The 21,934-nt window shown below is 40.0% G+C and overlaps 1 protein-coding gene across 1 annotated transcript in view; it reads left to right on the top strand.

The window, feature by feature from the left end:
- The window catches only part of AGBL4 (AGBL carboxypeptidase 4), a 914,318-nt gene that overhangs the window by 736,424 nt on the left and 155,960 nt on the right, over positions 1–21,934 (top strand). Inside the window, exon 9 of the mRNA XM_086754116.1 lies at positions 17,429–17,540. Coding sequence (XP_086610242.1) covers positions 17,429–17,540 — 112 coding nt within the window. The remainder of the gene's footprint in view (positions 1–17,428; positions 17,541–21,934) is intronic.

The following is a 21,934-nucleotide window of genomic DNA, read 5'->3' as shown; positions in this document are numbered from 1 at the left end:
TTTATCTTGCCTTTTTTAAGCTGTTTCACGTGAGTCAGATTATCTGCTCTCCAGCTGCCATAAATTTATTGTTATCTGTGCATACAGTTATCAACAGAGTTGTACCAATTTACATTGGCTGTGGATCTGGCCCACTGGATTTTTTTTTTCTTTTAAATTTATTCTTTTAAAAAAGTATAGTAGTACCAGATGTTGCTATCACTAAACTCCAGTTCTGGCTCAGTAACCATATAGGAATGGTCAGTCTGATTCCTTGTTAGCACAGAAGTGTACTCTAAGAGCATGAGAATTGCTACAGAAGACTAAACCAACAGCCTGTTCAGTTAACTATCTCATTTGTGATGAGCTGGTGCCATATCCTGGCACTGATATACTGGTTTCAGTAACGTCTTAAGTGTCTTATGGGTGGTGTTTTTTGTTTTGTTTTGGTTTGGTTTTTTTCCTCTATGGCTTCCACCTTCCATCTTTTTTTTTCTTTTAATTTTAAGATAATTCTAAACACAACTGTACCTGTTTGTCATATTTTTGCCTGGCAGTCCTGTATGTATTATGATGGAAGCAACTACATTTGTAGTCTGAGTTTAGATAATACTCTAGAAACAGATCCCAGAAGCCAAACTTTGTGATTGCTCCCATTCTCTGTGTGTCATGATCAGTGACACAGTAACCTCTGGCCACCCTGAGTGTCTCCGTCTTCTGGCTAGGAACTCTGCTTTTTGTGACTGGCTGTGTGCTCAGCTCCTCCTTCCTTCCACTTTTATCCCTTTTGTTCTCCCCACGCTTTTCATCACTCCCTTGTCTTTTAGTCTCCTCAGTCCTTAGTTTCTTATCCTTATAACTGATCTACTGCTTTTATTCCTCTTCCCCACCATAACCACGAGTCCCCTCGAATTGTGAATCTAACACATTTGCTGCCATTTGTCATAGAGCTTTTCCATCATCCCTTTTCCCCCAACCTTTGCCCACAACTGCCTAGTCTTATTTAATGTCTGCGTTCCATTTTCTTCAGGGCTGGCTACTACTCTATGTAGCAGTACCGACAATCCCTTAAGTTTAAAAGTTTCTCTTCTTTTCAAAAGTTCTTGTCATCTGCTCAAATACTAGAGCAAGCAGTGTGGCATGGTGGAGAAAGAAGCAAACAGGGCTAAAGAGATTTTGTCATGTCAGACTTTGCCTCAAAATGTCCCTTTCTTGCAACAAAGGATTAACAAAAGCCAAATGCCCCCTGTTTTCAGTAGGACTTTGGGGTTTAGCAATGTTGTGGGTTTGTTTTTTTTTTTCTTCCCCCTCCAGTTTGAACAAACTGAGCTGGGTAATGATCCTAGTTTGCTGAGCACTATAGCCACAGAGATGGCTGCAGAGCATGTGTTGTGCTAGTGTGGAGAATGCTGGTGTTGGCTTTGGGTTGGAGGAGGTCAGAAGAACTATGAACGCAAATTTGGAGAGAGACTTTTTTTGTTTGAGAATTGTCCCAATTGTGCTGATTGCCTTAGGTAAGCCACCTTTCAGTTTTCAAGGATATGCTTGTGTATTGTTTGTTACTGGGAAGCAATTTCAAATATTTCTCAAGGAGAAAAAAGGTGGTAATTGGCCTTTTTCTGCTTTGCATCTATCTCTGAACCTCCACCTGATAGTCATCTTGTCAGAACTGTCAAAACAAGTAAAAAGCAAACAGCCTTTTTAGCCCAAATAATATATTTTAAGTTTTCCAGTTCAGCTTGAATATTGCATTATCGGGAGCGGGAAGGTATCTGTAGTGCTTTGGTCAAGCAGAGCTCTTTGGTTTTATTAATTTCGCCCCATAAACATCAGTTAAGCTGTTCTGCTACATTGGAGAGAGAAATACCAACACTAATCTGTTTTTAGCTTGGCTGAAGTTGCCCATCCCAGTCCAGGGCAAGTTGCTTTTTCATATCTGTATTTGGCTAACCTGGCATATTTAGCTGTCCCGTGTCCACTTGGTCAATGAAATTTGCTGTTTATTCCTGCCTCAAAAATTACCCCTGAGAAAACATGAGTAAATTTGGAACTGAGGTTGTCTTCAGATAAATAAGGCTTATTGAGATATCTCCAATCCTTATATCAGTATCTTGGATCTTAAACATTTGAATGAAATTCTTGTGAGGGTATGTGGTTTTTGCACACCTTACTTATGGTTGAAGGTCTGCCTGGACTTTTTGTAGGAATGACCTTGCTTGGAATAGTGATATTTCCTTTCCTGGCTGTAACCCAGAAGCATGGAAAGATGCATGCAGTTAAAATTAACCAAATATTTTGCTGCTACTTCCAGGGAGGGAGGTGATTTATTTACTTTTTGCAGAGTCCTGATTTCTATTTATGACTCTGTCAGACAAGTCCAGAATGATCTTGGATGATTCACTCAATCCCCCTCTGTTTCTCAGTCATTTTAGTTGCAAAGTGAGACTAATACTATGCACCTGCCTCACTGAAGCATTGGAGGACATTTCATTGAAATGCTGTGAAATGCTCCAAGAATTTCAGTGAAAAGCAAACGGTAGATGTCTGAATTTTAGTGTCTTTGATTTAGCTTTTGAAGTACAAAGTCTTTGTTTCTGGAAACCAAGAAAACAGTGTAGACTTGTAATATCTGAATCTCCATCCCTAATTACAGGTTACGTGGAATTGTTCATAATTTGACCTGAGCTTCACTCTATTAGTGTTGGGTACCTAGAAATAAAGCAAATAGCCATGTCATGCTGTGAAACAGTCTATGACCTAAGGGGAACACAATACATCAGTAAACCTGTAACTAAAGCATAGATCTTTACAAGGGTGGGGAAAATGGAGAGAGCAAGCTGCTGGACACGATTACAGTAGCCAGAATGGTGAGGATGCCATGCATTTATGCTTTCTACCTGACTGGGATTTAATGCAGGATGAATTTCTCTTAAGATAATTTGGACTTTTCTAGATTCATTTAAATTATTTTTTTCTTCCCCCCCCCGCCCCCCCCCCCCGCCCTCTCCTACAGACAAATGTTTCTTCAGATTTTTTGTTATGTGCAGTGTGTTAGAATATGTTAATTTTGCCTCTGGCACTAACATATGGATCTTCTATTTGTGTGACAAACAAGATAGCAGTTTACTTAGGAAATTTTTTTTCCACCTGTTGCTTAAGATCCTCAGATTTAGATCTCACTCTTTAGCTGGAATTATTTTCAGGCATCTACTGTGACACTTGATGATGTTACAAAAAAAAAAAAAAGTAAAAATTCAGCGTGTGAGCGGCATAATATCAAGTGGCTGTTCAGATATCAGATCTGCCTTTTCTATGGATTTTTTTCTATCACCTTGCATTGTGCTAAACAATAACACTAATCCATCCAATCACCTTGAATATTTTCCTAATCTGCACTTATCCTGTGAAGCTGTCTTCAGTATTTTGATAGGAAATGCAAGCTGAGACCAGGGAAATACAAAGTGATTGTGATGTTCTTTTTCTTCTGAAGGAAGCATTTGATGTCATCTCTCTTAAATGCACAAGCTTTCCGATTTGGTGACATGTTATTGATAATCATGGACTATTTCTGTGTGCTGCTTTTGTTTAGGAGCCATTACAAAGCAATCTCATGAATCTTGCTTGCTTTTCTGTCTGGCAGTGGTATTAGCATGTTTCTTTGCTGTGTGGCAATGATATTAGCACATTATTTTTGTATTTAACCTTCTTTGTTGGGATGTTTTGTTCAGAATGTTGCGTAGTGTTTTATGTTATGAGTTTACTATGGTGTTATTTGTCTTGGTTCATGTATCTTTAATTCCATTATTGTCATATGTTCAGAAAATAGATGGAATACATGGAAGAAGGCACCTGTGTCCTTCATTTGAGCAAAACATAGGTTTGTATAAGAAGTTAGACAGAAACCATGTAGGAACATGGCCTAATTTTTGAAAGGATGTTTTGAAAAAAAATTATGTTATGTTCCTCCACCTGGACTTTCATCTTCTTTCTCATCATTTCTAATCCTGTTGCCAAAACCGCTTTCCCAGCTTTAAAATCTTTCTGGAATTAAGTGGCTTCTGGATCTTGACAATGCAACATTTTGATGCATGTGTTTGTCACATCCTGATTAGATTGGTATAACTCCTGCTCTCTCAGGTCCCTCTCAAAACTCAATTCATAAACCAGAGTTTCATACAAGATGCTACCACTAGGGTGATGAAAGAGAGAAATTCAATCATGCCACGCATAGGTTATCCATTTTCCAGAGCCTGATGGGAGAGATTGGATTTTCAGAGTTCCGGGCTGTTTTGTTTTCGTTTTTTTTTTTTTTTTTCTTTGTTTCTATTCTTGTCTTCTGGGCTTCAGTAAATTTTATCTTAAAGTGGAGAAAGTCATTTTCATCTTCTTTTTTTCCTGAAACTATTCTTACCATGAAACTATTCTTACCATGTACTTCCATTACAGGTGAGCCACTTAATTTTTTTTAAGCCTCAAATTTGCTTACCTCCATCTTCTCTTTCAAGCATGTGCATGCTGAGGGTGTGACCCGTTTCACTACTGTCAAAGTTTTTTTTTTATTTATTTTATTAATTCTGCCCTGTGAGTTTCAGATAGGGATACCATAATGTTCTTGGCAGGCATTCAGGTCAAGCCAATGTAGAGGAATGATTTGCATTTGAAGGTAGTGAATTGCTCTTTTCTCTGCATGCCTTCAATAATCCCACTTCATGAACCTTGCAAACAAGTTGCCTTGCATTTTTTGTCAGGAGGCAAGAACCAGGAGTCAGCTTCTGAAATACTCGAAGGTGGGAGTGCTAACTACCAAAAGAACTAAATCAGTCTACAGTGGGAGCCACACTACTCAGATCCTAGTCTTAACTTGAACAAACCAGATATCAGTACTTTTGAATAGTTTTCCATCTTGCCTGCCAAATACTGAAGTACTTCTCAGGGCAGAGTATACTTGAATGGACTGATTCCCGAACCCCATCAGGAAGATGACATTGTGGGATCAGTTGGGAAAACAAAGACTGGCGCTTTGCTTCATCGTATTGGAAGCAGTGGTTTTAGAGGCTTAGGGGTGTAATCTGAGATAGTGTTACTTGGTTTTGTCAACGATGCTTTGGAAGAGACTTACTGGGGAGGTACTGCAGGTGCTAAAGCAGTGAGCAACAACCTACACAGTTAATCCTTGCTTTGCCTACTGTGGGAAACAGCAAGCTAATTGGCAAATCATCTGGGAAGATGAACTTTGTTTGTCCGTTTTACAGCTCAAATGAATGTCTCCAAGAATCTGTAACAGAAGACAGACATCTTCCTAATCACTTCATAGTTACTACAAGATCACTGCACTGTCAACTAAAAGGTGTAGAAATAGGACTCCACCTCAGATGAGTATTTTGAGTTTTAATCCCATATCAGCTTGGATATGAGCAGAGGATGAATTTATGAAAAATAAAGGAGGGGAAAATATAAAATGCAAATAGACTTTGCAGACTCATAAAGAGACTTAGCTCAGTGTGAGGTCTTTAGAAGCTATTCCTGTGGCTTTTGCTAGAAAGTTATTAGGTTCTTATTTTACAAAATCCATTCACCCATTCCAAATTTTAACAGACATTTTAAAATAATGTCTTTGTTAAGAAGAAAGCACCATTACAGAGCTAGCTTATTTTTGACAATCTGGGCAGTAGCAGTGTATGAAGAGAATTGTTGTTACAGCCCCTTTGAATGAATCAGGCAAGCTTCATCTTTGCTTCTAACTTTTCCTAAGGCTTTAAACAGATTTTGAAATGTCGTCTTCGCTCCAGGCTCACTAGTTCTCAGTCTCCCTATGTGTCTAGAGGACACTGTCAATATCTCCCTCCCACCTCTGTGTTCTGAGGATGAATTGTTTCATGTTTGTTTATGCTAAGCCATGAAAGCTTGAAATTGAAACCTTTTTTGCTCCTCCGCTTCCCACTCATATATGTTCTCATTCATCGTACGTTTTTTTGCCATAGGATTTTATCTCAAGGTGCTGAACTGTGTGAGGCTGCAAATATGCATAAAGAAAAATAAGTCATTCCATGAGCATGTGAAGTCTGCTCTCCCATAGCTTGGGTTCTCTGTTGTTTTTTGAGGTATGAGCAGAAGTTGAAACTTCCCCTATATTTGAGATTGTCATAACATCATAGGAAAAAGAGATTAATGCAGACCTATGGAGGTCTTCAGTACAAGTCCCCTTCTTAAAGCAGGGCTAAATTCATTGTTATGTTGGTTGCTTAGGGCTTTTTACATTCAAATTTTGAAAATCTCCATGGATTAAAAAGTCATAATATGGGAGGATTCCCCCCCCGCCATGTGAATTCTCTGTGGCCTAATAAAGATTGACTTCATTACATAATCTTTTTCAGTGGAGATGTTCATAGGAGCTCCCTCTCTCTTTTGCCTAGCTGCCTATATTCATAGAGCTTACAGGAACTGAAAATCTTTGAAGTTATTGTCAGATTTGATTAAAGTTCACCAGTTGACCCAAAAGTTACTGAAATCTAACACAGGCACAAACAGCATGACCTAATCAGCCTTCTTTCCTTTAACTAAAAGGGGACAAGTCAAATGGTAAGTCTTTCCCCTCCAGTGCTATAGGACAGGATTTAGGAGGTTATGTGCTGTGATCTCTAAATTCCACTCTGCTTTCAGCTGGACACGGTAAAGCTTAACCCTCTTAAAGGAACAGCCTTAGCTGAAATGAGTGCTGCATTCTCCTGCATGGAGCCTGAATCCCAGGACAGGAGGAAGTGATTTCTAGTGACAGGCATATCTACTGGAATCTCTTTCAAGCAAAAAGCCAAAAACTCACCGAAACCTCCTCTCAAACTTAAAATTTTTCTGATATCTGTATTTGCTGATTGTCTGTGGGGACCGCTTCTCGTGGCACTGCCATGTTACTGTACTTCATCTCTCGCCTGTTTAGAGGTGCACAGGGAGCCAGATGCAGAGCAGAGTTCAACACAGCTGCCTTCTTGATTAAGTAGGCTAAATGTATGGAATGGGGTAAGAGAATGCTAAGATCAGCTTCCACTGGAACTCTTTCCTGGTCTGCCTGTGTAACAGTTACCTGAGGATTTAGTTTGACTTGGTGTTTCATCCTCACCTCTTTTCTTCAACTGTTATGTCTTCAGTGATTGTTGCATTCTTCTATCCATCACAGAAAAGGATATAATCATAAAATTTTATATTAACTATTAAACAAAAATTGCTTTGACCATTTTTACCCCCAAGAGCCTATTTTTGAGAGATAATAAAAAAAAAGAAAATGCTCTAAATCCCTGAAGGTTTGAAGTTTTCAGATTTAACATTCTCATCAGGACTCTCAAACTAATCTTTCATTGTACCATTATTCATTGCAATGAGATGTTTCAGTGCTCCGGAATCAAAATGTGTAGTTTCGGCTTGGCTTGGTATCAAATCACATTCTGCTGGTGTATTGCAGTGATTGATAGAAGTTACAGTTTGACTGCTTTACATTCCCATTCTTCTGCATCGGACAAGCATCTGTATCAGACAACTGACCCCTATCTCGTGTGATGGCAACAAATCCCCTCATACATTGTTTGAGTTACAAAGAGGAGATGTCATGGAATATTATGAGAAATATATCTTTGCCAGGTAGCTTGCCTTTTATGGCGTATAGTGTACTTAACTGATGGAATTGGTGGGACATATAAAGCCTAAGTGATTTGAGGTAGAAATTGGTAATGGAACAGAGACCACCATGCTGTCAAATAGTTCGTCCTTCTCTGTGTTGTTTGGGCTGAGGCTATACCACACAGTGAAGCTCAGATGGTAAATCTCTGCCCCTTAAATTAGCAAGTGATTGGAAAAGATCTGAGCCTGATTTAACTCCCTTTGAAAGCATCTGGGCTTTTTGTTGATTGCAATCAGAGACGGATCTGGGCTTTATAGCTTGCCTGCCTGAAATGTTATGTGACAAACAAGACACTGGTATTATTTCTGCTATGAAATGTTTGTTATTTTATCATAGCAGTGATTAAATGGAAGAACATTAAGCTCAGATTTTCTGGTGGACTTTCCAAAGATTAAATGCTCTGGGTTTTTGGTGTGTTTTATGTTTGAGTTTTGGATTTTTTTTTTTTTTTAACTGACTTAGCCACATTGTCCCTTTGCTTAATGCAGAGTAGTCAACTGGCAGATACTAAAACAATCTAATAGAGTAAGGTTAATCTTCTCTCTTTAATTAGACAGAATCATGTAACACACCCAATGGACCAGATGACCTTGAAAATTAAAGTGAAAATAGAGACACATTTGAGAGGAAAATATCTTTAGTTACAGGGAGTTGGGGGTAGGAGAAACAAGAGGAAGTGTTCACTGATGTAACAAAACAACCCCACACAATCCCCCATCTCTACTCAAACCCTCAGAGAATTTATCTCATAAAATGGGCTAGGATAGCTTATTGCTCTTACAGACACTTCAGAAGTGTTTGTTAAGTGTGAAGCAGTGCAATCTTGTTGGAAGTGAACCTCACCAAACCTCAGGGTCTGTCAGAAAACCTTTCCATGACTCCATAAATCACTTAATTGCCATCTGTAGAACCTAATATATCCTCATCACTGTAGCACCAAAGTACTTCATAATCATTCATGTATTTCCTCTCAAAACACTATGGAGGGTTGATAATACAATTTTTTTTTTTACAAGAGAAGAGCTGAGGCATTGCAATTTTTCCCTAGCTTGCATAAGAGGTCTTAATATTCTCATGTTGTCACCCTAAGAGAATCACTGGGTCATTTCCCCCTCTCCTGTAACCTTATGAGGCCTGGGGTTTTGTCCAGGACTTTCCATACAATTGTAGATTTTTCACTTCATAGTGGTCAAGGAACTTTGTATTGGAGTGCCTGGCTAAAAATTATACATGCTAACTAATGGAGCAGGGGCAAGCTGCTGCAGGCAATGCTTAGGGGTTGAGTAACGCTGTGCAGAGACAATAAAAGGGGCCTTCTCTCCCACCAACCCAAAATAGATAGATACGTATGCAAAAAGTTGTTTGCAAGCTGAACAAGTTACAGACATGGCAAGACTATGTAGGGATACAATAAATATTCTGGCTGTGTATGGGAGTGAGAAAAACCTGTGTTTTAGAGCCTGTTAGCAAACATAGTTATAAAAGGAGGCCACCGTGCTCCCTGGTGCTGCACAGTTACACCTTGCTGGTTAGTATTCAGCCAGCAGCTTGCCAGTCCTGTGTTGCATTTCTGTTTGCTGTCTCAGCAGAACAGCACACACCTTCTTGACAGTTTTGATATAAAGTCAAACCCTCACTTCAGGTTATCAAAGTGGAAAAGGCCTTTGTGATGATAGAGATGGACTTCTGGCTGAGTTTTGGCATGACCTATTGAGGATGTGTGTGCAGCGTTACTGCCTTTGCATGAGTGATTTTCTGGATGCAAATAGTCTGGTATCCTGTAACGTGGCGGAGTAATAATTTAATCCTATTCAGGAGAGTAAAGGCAATATCAGGTACAGTGCTAACTCTAACCACCATGTGTTAGAGCAGATTCTCACAGAGAGAACGATGCCGCAGTATTGGGATCCAAAGCCAAGCAAAATGGCTGAATTAAGGTATAACTGAAAAATGCCTAAAACCCATTCACTTTCCAGTAATGTCTTACCACTTTATAGTAACCTCCAATTGTCCTAATTTCACAAACTTGGATGTTTCTAATATTCTGTCCACTGACGTTGCGGTTGTAGGGTCACATTTGGAGAAACCTTTAGTACAGTCAGCTTCAGCTCAAATTAGAGTAAGTTAGATGCCGAACATGTTACATGCTGCATAAATCTGTTAAACAACAATCCTGTCTTTGGCCTCTCAGATAGAGTGGCCCAAATTAGCAGATGTCTCTTATGTAAGTTGCTTTTTGTCCCAATTGCTCTTTTATGAATTGGGGACAATGTGGTCCTGTCTTGTACCAGTGCTGTTGGGAAGATTAGTCCATCAGTGCTTATAAAGCAGTTGTCTCCTGCAGTGCTAAGCACTTTAGAAAAGCCATGAAGAACTGAATTGGTCTGTCTTCAGAGCAGGCTTTGAGTAGCATGCAGTAAGCAGGAGCCTAGGGCTGAATATTGAACAATAAAGAAAAGCCAAAATATTGAATAATCTGCTCATTAATGAACAGTGTTGATCCTGTGCAGAGAATAAAGTAAGAGCCCTGTGGAAAAACACCCTGTGCTCCTGTAGTTAAAGCTGTGTCATAATAATGACAGACACAGGGCTGAGTGAAGGTTGTACGTATCTCTGCAGCTGTGGCATATCCAAACTTCTAAGAGCTCAACTTTGTGCCATTAAGGTTGACTCCTTTAACTACAGCTTTCTGTGTGTAATAGGTCTGATAATAAGAGCTGAACCATCTTTTGAGGGTGTTCACATAATGGCGGTCTACAGGGAACATGACACTCCCTTCCTCTTGCCTGAAGGCGAGTAGGTTAAGCAAGACTCCCAGCTTCATCTGCCAAAAAGTATGTGAAATATATGTTGTAATGTGGGGCAATGTCATTCTGCAGCAACTGGAGTATTCACTAATAACTGTGAGGCGTGTTGTGTATCAGATTAGATGCATAGACTGAGGATGGGCAGAAGTGGGCTCTGGAGCCCTCAATGTAAGAAGGACATAGACTTGTTGGAGGGAGTCCAGAGGAGGCCACGAGGATGATGAGAGGGTTGGAGCACCTCTCCTATGAGGATAGTCTGAGAGAATAGGGGCTGTTCAGCCTGGAGAAGAGAAGGCTCCAGGGAGACCTTATAGCAGCCTTCCAATAACTAAAGGGGGCCTAAGGAAAGACAGGGAGAAACTCTTCAGCAGGACCTGTTGTGATAGGACGAGGGGTAATGGTTTTAAAATAGAGGGAGGTAGATTCAGATTGGATATAAGAAACAAACTTTTTACAATGAGGGTGTCAGGCAGATTGGGCAAGAGGGCCTAGAGGACCTTGATGTGTTGACAGCACTCGGGGTGGGAGTCCAGTGAATTAAGCACATGTGAAGTTAAAATTCTATTTCTCTGTGGTTTACAGCTTGTCATCCATCAGTTGCAGGTGGACTACATCAGGAAAGAAAGTTCATATAATACTGCATTGTGGTCTATGTATGTGAAATTTCTGAAGGGTCAATGCTTGCAGTGGAAACTTTTGGGGATCAAAAAGCTGGGAAAAAAAATGTCTACTATGTTCCTCTCATTAAGTCAATGATATATTTTGTTTTGAAAAGGCCAAACAATGAATCAGACTTTAAAATGGAAGAACTGTAGGTGTTCTCAGTAACTTGGTTAAAGCATCTAGGTGCGCAAGATTGATGTGTCAGTGTGACTCAGTGTGCAGCTGGGAGTGCAAGTCCCCAGAACACCTTCCAGGGGCAGGACAGACGAGACCTGCTCCTGCAGAGAGTTTGTTCGGAGAGATCCACACATGGAGCTAGACACGCACTTCCTTTGGGAGAACTTTGATAAACAGTGACTTGCCACCTGGGGAATGTGCTGGAAACCCTGTCCCTTGAAAAACTGAAAATTGGACTGCTCACTGTGCAGGAAAATATGCAGAGAGGGGTGAGTCCTATGCTAGCCGCGGGGATGAACGACACTAGTGATAGGATCTTACAGTCTTACATCCCAGGCATACTCACAGGGCATGATTCTCCTATCTGCGGGATGAGTTTTTATTTCCAGCATTCTACTCCATGTCCAGGAATCCTTCTGGTATTACTGAGGACCTGAGGTGTGTAGGGAGAGTTAAATATTGGAATTGAGATATATCCTGAAGATCAGAGAAAGGAGTCTGCCTGTGTCAGATGGGGATATGTGTTCTCCTTGGTGTGTATGTCTGTAATGCCTATTACCAGCTCTGAGAAATGCATGTATTCATCAGAAGGAGAAAATATCCCTTTGTGTTTATTCTTATTTAACATTGTTTACACAAAAAATGGAGAAACACATCTTTAACAGTCATGTAGTATTTAAAATTATGTCAGTACACCATGCAGTGCTCATTCTGTAAACACCTACTCCACCATGTGGTCTCTGGGAGCTAATGCTGTTCTGCTCTGTATGGCCAGTTGTGCCCTGCCTGGAGCACACTGCAGTGATTATGTTAAAATGCCTTTGTGAAGGTTTCCAGAGCTCTAAATTAAAAATGCGGAAAGCTGGGGAGGGGGAGAGCGAGTTAGGAGGGGGATTCTCTGTAGCTGGAATGTTAGGATGTCTTGCTCCCCTACCTAATTGCCTCAGAACGTGTGGGCTTGAATGAATCTTCTTTAATGAGTAATACGCAAATACATAAATTGCAAACCCCAAGCACTCAAATGGTGAAATGCACACTAACGAAGACTCTGACTTCAACAGCAGGTGTAGAGTTGATTTGTAACATGTTGTGAATATATCAGGTTTAAAATGATATATTTATTAAAAGAAACAAGTCTTCCATGCATTCCCCTTGTATTCACTCTCATACTGCACACCTACTCGTCCTGCATGATATTGCAGGCTGTGCTCTCACAGAGGTTTCTTGCTGTAGCTCTTGCTTGGAAGAAGTGCAACAATAGAGACCAATTACCCTCTGTCTCCACTCTTATTGCAATAAGCCTTGCAGGAAAAAAAAAAAAAAAAAGTGAGTGCACCCCCTCCCCCCGCTAGCTTTTCAATTTCAAATCCTAACCCTGTTGGTAGTGCCATTTGTGGATTTGAACTCCCTGGCTTTGTGTGCGGCATTATCTGGAGATTCACCTGGTACTGATCCAATGAACCAACGCCACCTTACAAAGCTGAAGGGAAGAGTGTAGAGTTCTCTTTGTAATAAATCATATGCCATGAAAAAGGATTTCTTTAACTCCTTTCTTCCATTATTCTCCATATCTCACCTTGTGGAAATGGGTCTGTTAGTGAGAGACTTAAACTCACATAGTAGGAAAAGCGAAAAGGGAAGGGAGAACTGAAGTGAAAGGAAGGCAGGGTTCCTGGAGGCTTTTGTAACTTAGAGATTCCAGCAAGAAGAGGCACAACCTGAAAGAACAGGAAGCAGCCCTAAAAATAAATACAGCATAGGCCCTTGGTACTAAACCTTCCTCAGTTCTAGAAAGGGACAAGGATGTTTTCATTAAAGCTGCTGCATAAGAAATCCTTAAAACCAGTGATGAGTTAAGCCCCCAGAGGCAAGGAGGTTCTGTCCAGATGATTGCCCAGCAACCTGAATGCTGGTCTGAACATCTTTGGTTTTACTGAGTTGAGCTGGTAACCTCTTGAGATCTGGCTGCCTCCCAAGGAGGGAGGGATGAATACTGCAAAATATTTCCGTTCCCATTTCAATTTTGAAACTCATTTGCTTTGACTGAATTTGCACTGTGTTTATGTAAATTTATAAACACTGTAATAAATTTATCAACTTACAGAAAACAGAAATTTTAGAAAAAGGCTGGAGAACATTTGTGAAATGCAAATTCTAATTCAACAAGTATAATCACAGAACCTGATCTAAATGTACATTCAGTCGCAAAGTAGAAACATAGTATGTGGTCTGTATATTTAGCAAACTCTAACAAGCATAATCTAAAATTCAAACAATTGTTAACAGCTTAAATATTTAAAATTAGATACATGGCATTTTTTGGGGGAGTGGCAATAACTATGTGCCATGCAACCCAGGTTTTCATGGTATGAATGAAGACCACAATCAGGTAATAGTAGCAGTTTGCTACTTTGCCTGCTATAGAAAGCTCACCTACTTGTGATTACGCTTTTTTTTTTTTTTCTAACCTATGAGAGTCTGTGCCAGCGTGTCATTCTTATCTGGCTCTATGTCAATATTACCTGCCATATTTATAGATGCATTCATGGGCATGGCCATTAAAACTCATGGAATGGGGTATTCTCCAGTGCCCGTACTCTGGAAATGTTCACCTGCTCCAACACTCACTAACTTTGAAGCTGCTTTTGTCTTCAGTTGCACCTCCTGGAGTCTGTAATGTCTCCTGTTTTGCTCTCCTCTTTCAAAGATGATCCTTAAACTATCATTTGATGTATTTTAGGATTTTTTTTTTCCCTTGTTAACTTTGTACTGAGCACATTAGTTTATTTACTACATGAAATAAACTTAATCTGTATAGGATTGCATGAGGAACTGTATTGAAGCCAATGACACCACTTGTAGTCTGAGTAAGACAGCTGGTCTCAAATATTGAAGCATCCTGTATTATATTGGAACACAGTTGTTTCCCATTCCAGAAGTGCCATTTCCAGAGTATAATTGTATTTCTACCTTGCCTACCCAGTGCTTGAAGCAGCAGGTAAACAGTTAAGCAACGGAAGCAGCAAGCAATGTGTACTAGAAATGAACTGGTTTAAGATTGGTAGTGGGAATTAAAAAGCAGTGCAAGATGCAATTTTTAAGTTATCCTGTTCAAGTTCTTGCATTGGAGGCATTAGCCACAAGGGAGATCACATCATCTGGGAGCAAGAGAATATAATAAATGCAGAATCTGTAATAGGCATGCAGGAGACTCTTACTGCATGTTTTGGTCATGTCCTTATATACGTGAGCTTTGGGAGATGGTTCTACATGTAATAGAGTCAATAATCAAATCTGAAGTACCAAGGAACACAACTTGATGTTTCCTTAGAGAGACACCAAGTTTGCAACAGATGAATAACGAGAGAATGTGGTAGATACAAATTTGTCTTTAGGCAAAAAAAGAAAGAATAAAGACTTTTAAATGTGGGGGCAGCAGGGGGAAGAGAATTTTACACTGTTCCCAGACTGGAAAGAAATAGTAATGCCTATATCAGAAATTTAATTAATTGTTGTTGCATTGATAAAGATGTGATATACCACATCAAAGACTAAATAAATGATATTTGGAAATTAATTTGGGTTCCTATTAAATAGAGCTCAGAGGAGCTTCCCAAATGAATAACTTGTTTGTCAAGCATTGCTTCTTTCTGTTTATAAACTCTTCTCAAGTAAAGGCAACTATTTTCAACTGTTATTGTTGCTTGAAATGAACTGTGAGATTCATCACTAACCAGACATTCATGGCACATTCAAATACCACAAATTGCAACACCTTAGTATCTTGTAGAAATGAGATATTGCTTACTTATGTCCCCTATGGGGATGACTTGTAAAAACTTATCTAAAAAGTCCCAACACTCAAATTTAATATTGATGATCCATGTTTGAATTTAAAAATTGCTTTTGGTGTTCTGTAGCTTGGCCACTTCAATGTGCTTTGGAGTTGAACATAATGGAATCAAAATACACTAGTTTTCTGTAGTGTCATTCGTTTTAAATATTTTTTTTAAAAAGCAAGTGGGACACATTAATCATATAAGGGGATATGTTTTCAGGTTTTGATCTCTTAAGAAAGTTATCCTGTAGAGTGAGCACTTTATTTTCTTTATATTTCTTGGGAACTATGTCAAAATACAGTAAAACTCATGATGATCACCACAGATTCTGCTTTTGATAAATGAAAAACTGATTCATGTGATTCTGCTCTTATACCAGTTTTATCCCAGTGTAATTCCACCTATGTCCCTGGAAGTTCTTATGATTTTATATTAATGTCTATGAATTAAAAAAAAAAGAGAAGATTTAGCAGAACTGAGTGGAGAGAGTTTATGGGAAGACGGGGGCGGGGTGGGGGGAGGGGAAGGAAGAGAGAGAGAGAGAAATCTTACAGAATATCTTTTTCTTTATAGTGGGATGAGACGGGTTTCAGAGTTTTCTGTGGAACTGTACCTGTTGGAATTTCCAGAGGAAAAAAAAAATGCATTTATTCTCTAGACAAACAGACAAGTGATCACCAAGACAAGGAGGTGGCCTTTTCCATCACAGGGAGCCATCCAGCTCATCTGTACACCAAGTCAGCAGTGATGGAGTTGCAGAGCTAGCAGTTGGCTGTTTGAACTCCCAGACAGCCCGATGGTTGTGTTGTCTAAGGCCAAGGAGCACAGCAGCTCCTGCCTACTTAGCTTCCCATAAGAATTTTTGCAGAAGAATTTCCTGTTAACTTTGTATTTTTTCATTCATAGGAAAATAGTCATCCATCATTTTTAGAAATTTATTTAATCTTCTGGTTTTATCTCCTCACTTTTCTTAGCATTTCACCTCTCTGTCTTAGTTTTTATGTGGGTTTGATGTATGCAATGCAATCATTTGTTTCAGCTGTTAGAGAAGAGAAGCATTTTCCTTTCTTTCTGCCAATTAAAAAACTGACTGTTTTTCAGTCATCAGATTCTTAGAATTTTTGTGGAAGGCTAGCGCTACTGAAGTAAATGTCTATTGTTTGCATAGGTGTGTTTAAAAGATTAAGGCTGAACAGACATTCTCATAATAGACCAGGGATCAATGAAAGCTCTTCTTTTCTCAAGGAGCTTTAAGGCTTAGCAGTGAGGTTGATTTTTTGTTTGTTTGTTTGTTTTAAATATAGAGGAAGTTGCATCTCTGCCTGGGCTTTTATTACTTGTGTGGTCTCTCATAGAATTCCTGAGTGAGATCTGCCTGAGGTCCATTGGTCCCAAGCTCAACTTGAGACAACAGAGGAGACTTTTCTCCCTGCTTGTATCAGTGGCCACAGATTGTCTAGGTGATCTCTGCAGCAGGCAAAGAATATTATTTCCCATTATTGTGCCACTTTCAGCTTTTTAATTTCTTCTGTGTTCACTGTAACAACAGCCTATTGAGTTTCACTGAGACTCCTCAAAGAATGGGATATTACTTAACGGACTGGGAGCAGCAGAATCAAACTTAAGACGATGTACTGAGAGCAATATGAGTCACGGCAGGAAGGAGAAGCCAAGGTGGGGTATGTGCTTCAATGCCCACAAGATTTGATGGCCAATAAGCATTTTAACTTAGTGTCTTGGTTGGCTAACTTTTGTGTAGGCAATTGCAGGAGGGAAGAGACTGAGGCCCTGGGATAGTGGAACAATTACATTCATGTTTTAAATCCCTTAAGCACAAACATAATGGCCATTGATTTCAATGTTCTTAACAGCTTTGCTGAGTCAAGGCCTGACAGAGGGCAAGGTAAAGGCCTTGGTGATGCAGTTTATGGATCATCCTCATAGATATAGACCCCTAGCTGGGCACTGAAGAGAAGGGAACCTCAAAGGCCAAACAGGCTCTTCCAGTGCCAGCATGGCAAGCTGGCAAAAGGCAAAGGTTAGAGTGAGCATATGTGTTGTGGAGGGGAAGAAGGCTGAGTGACAAAAGATGTTTCATTTGATACTCTTTCTAAAAGTAGCCATTGCTGCAGACTTTCCTTGTCCTCGGGGGAACATTTGCTTTATTTTTTTCCATGAGAATAACTTGTTTAAATACATCAACTGCAGAATATAGCCCTAACTCTGCAGCTGAAGCCAGAAGAGGCTGCAGCCTATACATGTAATTTGTGTGTGTTGTTGTTTTGTGTGTGCAGGTGCTCCCTGATGGGGTTTGATTTAAACCGGCACTGGGCAAATCCATCTCCCTGGGCTCATCCCACACTGCACGGAGTGAAACAGCTCATCATTGAGATGTACAACAATCCGGTGAGTGGGGAAAGGTGATGCCAGAACAGCCACTTGCTGGGGTACTGATTTCTCCTGCTGCGGGGTTGTGCAAGATGCCAGTAACTCTGACATGGCTTAATCCAGTGGCAAACCAAAATAAGAGAGAAGTAAGCAAACACCACCCCCACCACATGAGATTGGGGAACATTTGTGGGAAGCATCAGAGTGGAGAGAGCAAGTGAAATGAAGTTCAGCTCATATTAAATATGGAATAATTCTGAAAGCAGGGCCTAAATTCAATCGAGCTGCTCTCATGTCCTGAGCTGGATTTAAAACAGCAGGCCCCCCAAATCAAATTACTGGATGGCATCGATGTTTAATCCAGAGCTCCGGCAGGAGTTGCTATGTAGCGTGCAGAGCAGGAGGGGGATAATATTTGCAAACATGATATGAACACACACACACACACACACTCATGCTCACTCAGAGAACCAGAGGTGTTCTTGAAGGTGAAGTCTTAGCTAATCAGAGGAGATGGATTGCAGAGAATACGGAGGAGTGGGAGGGAGGCAGACACCTATTGAATGTTTGACATCAAAGCGCAGAAGGATTATTGAACATGGCACCTAAGAAAAGACTAAAGATGGAGATGGGTAGGAAAAAATCACTGCCAAAAACAATAAGAGGAGATTTTAGAGATTATTATTTTTTCTATATGGAATTCCTGGTATTTGTCCTTTCTTTTCACTTCCTATTATGGAGATGACATTTGGATCTTTAATTCCCTGAAGTTGTGCTTTTTTTTTTTTTTTTTTTTTTTTTCTTTCTTTCTGTCAGTGTGAAAAAGAACGTGGTTTGCCTTGCTAATAAATAAAGAGGTTGCTTATCCCTGGCTGCATTATGTATAGGATAAGAACTCCTTTAATTTAACTCCTGGTTCTCCCAATACATCTTAATTGGTCTTCCAGCGAGTAGTAATACCTGTACAGAAGGGGTTTTAGGTACCAGGAAGATAGGTTAATGGATAAGGTCCTTGCATATCGAGTGGAATCCAGTTGCCTGGAAAATATTTTCTTAGACTGCTAATTGTTTGGCGCAGAATTTGTCTTCCTATTCTGGTTGTGCAACACCAGGTCACATTGTGCCTGTGACCAAGGCTCCTAAGCCCTGCTGTATTAGAGAGGTGATGATGGAAAGTAAAGAAGGGAACTTCTACAGCCAGCCTGGTCTTAGCTCTGTTTCCTGATCCAAATAACAAGACAATTTTCCTTCTAAATGATGGAGAGCACATGCAGGCTGCTTTGTCTGAGAAAGTTTGTTTTTTTTTTTTTTTTCCCCCAAGAATAAAGAGGTCCTTAAACATTACAAGAAGTTTGAGTGTAGGGAAATGCTTCTTGCTAGTAAAGCAACAAATTCGTTCACTGTCAGTAAAATAAAACTCTTCTTGGGGGAAAACAAATTATTTTCAGCTTTGTCCCATTCCTGAGGAGCTTTGAAAACTCTGGTAGTTTCCAGCTGCCCTGTGTGCAAGGAATGAATTTATTTGCTGTGGTGGCTAAAATGAAAAATCAAAAGAAATGTTTGGTCAGAGTTGCCTGAAATGGAAATCTTTTTTTTTCCCTTCCATCTCTGTCTCCCGCTCCTCCCCAGTGATCAACCTGAGATGAACGAGTTCCAGTTCATTTCCTTCTGAGGGAAAGAAAAAGGAGTATTTCAAACACAAGTGTAACATTTCATTTTCAGGGTTATTTAATTTTTTTAAAAATACTATTTAGGAAACTTTTTTTTTTTGGATTAAACTGTCAGCAAAGTTCAGGTGGCTCTTCAGAGTTTCATTTCTCAGTGAATTAACTACTCACCAAAAAAAACCCCTTCTTGTCTGGTTCTATCATCCCCTAGTCAATACAAGCCTTTCGGACAGTTTTAGAGACCCTCAGGAGTACAATGCAGCATAAGGGATTATTGGTTTTTTTTCAGTCAATGCCTGATTCTTAGTCCCTCTGATCCTGGTAATATTTGTAGGAACACACCATATCCAAAGTGCTGGGACAAAAAGGGAGTTTTTGCCAGCTGCCTCAGAGAGAGGGAATGGGACTCTGTGTGCCATCCTGTTTTAGCAATGACTGATTTTATTAGTACTTGAGATAAAAAATTCCAGCACTCTCTTCCTGACAGGGTTCTAGAATAAAAACCTGCTTTGAATCACTTCAGGTTGCTAAAGATTTTAACTACTCATGCACCTGGAGTGTAACTTTTGGATGAGTAATACATGATGGATGGCTGACTACACGCATAGGTGAACCAGTTGCAGGAGGGCTGTTGTCAAACTGTGACAGATCAGGGATTATGCATTTGAAGACGTCTGCCCTGCCACCCTTTCCTCACCTGAAGTCTCACCACACTGGGGAATGTGAAATTAAATAAAATGCAAAGTAAAGTTTCCTGCAAAATAATGTAATAGAAAATAACCTTCATCCTCCCATGAGGATGCCGTGAGGAGCTTTCCACAAGAGATTGGATTCTTTAAAGCAGAGGAAGCTCAGCTTCATGTTGCCATTGCAGAATGGCTCAGTGCAGGCCTTTTAGATGTATTCATTCCCTTAAATCATTTAAGGAAAATTAGCTGCCATAAGAGCATAAAACCACATTTTAAATATTGCTGTATAGGAGAATTTTTCTTCTGCTGCTGCAGTATGGAAGATAAGCTGTTTCCTTTAAAAGAAAAGTTCATTCTGGAGGAGGGAGAATGACTGACACAGAAATGAGTGCAGTGGGTATGAGGCACAGACACAATGCCATGGCTACAGTGATTCCAGCACTGAGTGGTCCAAGGCTAAGTGTTTACTGTAGTTACTGCATAAAAATAAACCAAAAGCACCTGTGGTTCTCTGTTCTTCTGGGTTTTACAAAGTGTGCTTATATTTTTAAGTTTTTCAAATTTCATAATGAGCATATCATCTTTAGGAGGGAGTGGATGGGTTAAGAAATTAGGGAACGATAGGAAGCTTTTGATCTCCATGTCATTGATTTTGAAAGAATCACTCTTGATGTTTGGCCATTGTGTTGGCCTGTGTGAAGTGAGGGGATGTTCTCAGCTGTTTCTAGTGGCATCAGTCTTGCAGATGAGACTGAAGTAGCAGACTTGCTCTTCCAGATCACGTGCTGCTGACTGAAGATATTTCTGTTCTTAAGTACCTTTCTCTGCCCATATGCCTGATATCACTGCCTTCCCAGCTCTCCACCATATATAGGTGGTTCCTCTGTCTATGTTGGAGCAGTTTAGTGGAATTAGTATTGTTTAAACCAACTCAGCTGACTTTTGTCTGAAGTACATCAAAGGACGTTCATATGATCTGTTCCAACAGCTGAACTGTGGGGCCAGGAAGTTCTGCTTGGGCATGATAACACACTTCATGCAGAGAGCTGTTTGGAGAACAAATGTCTATAGCCTAGGTAAGGAATCTAATAAAGTGTCTATGTGCAGCTAGATTTAAACATGTGAACAATCTGATTGAATTCAGCAGTGTTCCTTGTGCTTACAGTTAAGCAGGTGCTTAAATGTTTTGAACTGGGGATCAAGTGCCCAGCACTGGCAAGCTCAGGATATGGATGGTCTATGGAGAGCAAACAGTCCTTATCTCTGCGATAACATAAAGCCTCAGAGACAGAGAGAGCAGCGTAACTGCTTGATTGTTGGATAGGTTTTGTGCGACCGTCTAGCACTTTTTCCAACAAGCAAATGCACCCTTTAAAACAGATTTAATGAGTGAACTTAGGTAGCATGTTCAGGGTCAGCTCAGTCCTCTTGAGTACGTGCATTGTGATGTGGTCTTTAATCATAGGGGCTCATGTTATCCTCTCAGCTAGACCCCTGCCTCACTGAGTTCTCCAAATAGAAAACTTTCACATAATCAGCAGCTATTCAGCTTTTTGTTTTAGCTTCAGTGTTCATTGTGCAGCCCTGTCCTGTATTTACTGTGTGCTATTCAGATCCTGTTCTGAGGACAGAATTGTTAATCTTCTTGTGGACTTTTTTTTTGTTTTGCTCATTGCTGTACCCTGGGAGCACTTCAGAAGTGTTAATTAATTATTTTTTGGGAGAATTTATGTGAGAGACAAATACGTCATCCTTGTATGGATAGGAAGCAGTGGCAGAGACAGTTATCATCAGAAGTACCTACTCATTTAAGATAGATGATTTAAGATGCCTGGAATCAGATTTGTTTCATGTCATTTACCAAGGCTTGATATGTTTGCTGTCTCGTTTCTACCCCTTCCTTCTCCAAGGAAGATTGGGATAGACTATTTCTGTTGTTTGGAGCTTTTAGGACCTAGAAGACAAGGAATAGGCATTTGGACAATTGGAGAAGAATCTGTTTCCAGTGATTTGCCCCTTTCTAAAAAAAAATGCAGGAATGAGATGCAGTGGTCCC

The sequence above is a fragment of the Chlamydotis macqueenii genome, chromosome 8 (genome assembly GCF_036417535.1).
Source record: "Chlamydotis macqueenii isolate bChlMac1 chromosome 8, bChlMac1.mat, whole genome shotgun sequence".
Lineage (NCBI taxonomy): Eukaryota > Metazoa > Chordata > Aves > Otidiformes > Otididae > Chlamydotis > Chlamydotis macqueenii.
This window is presented reverse-complemented; position numbering and strand designations above follow the sequence as displayed.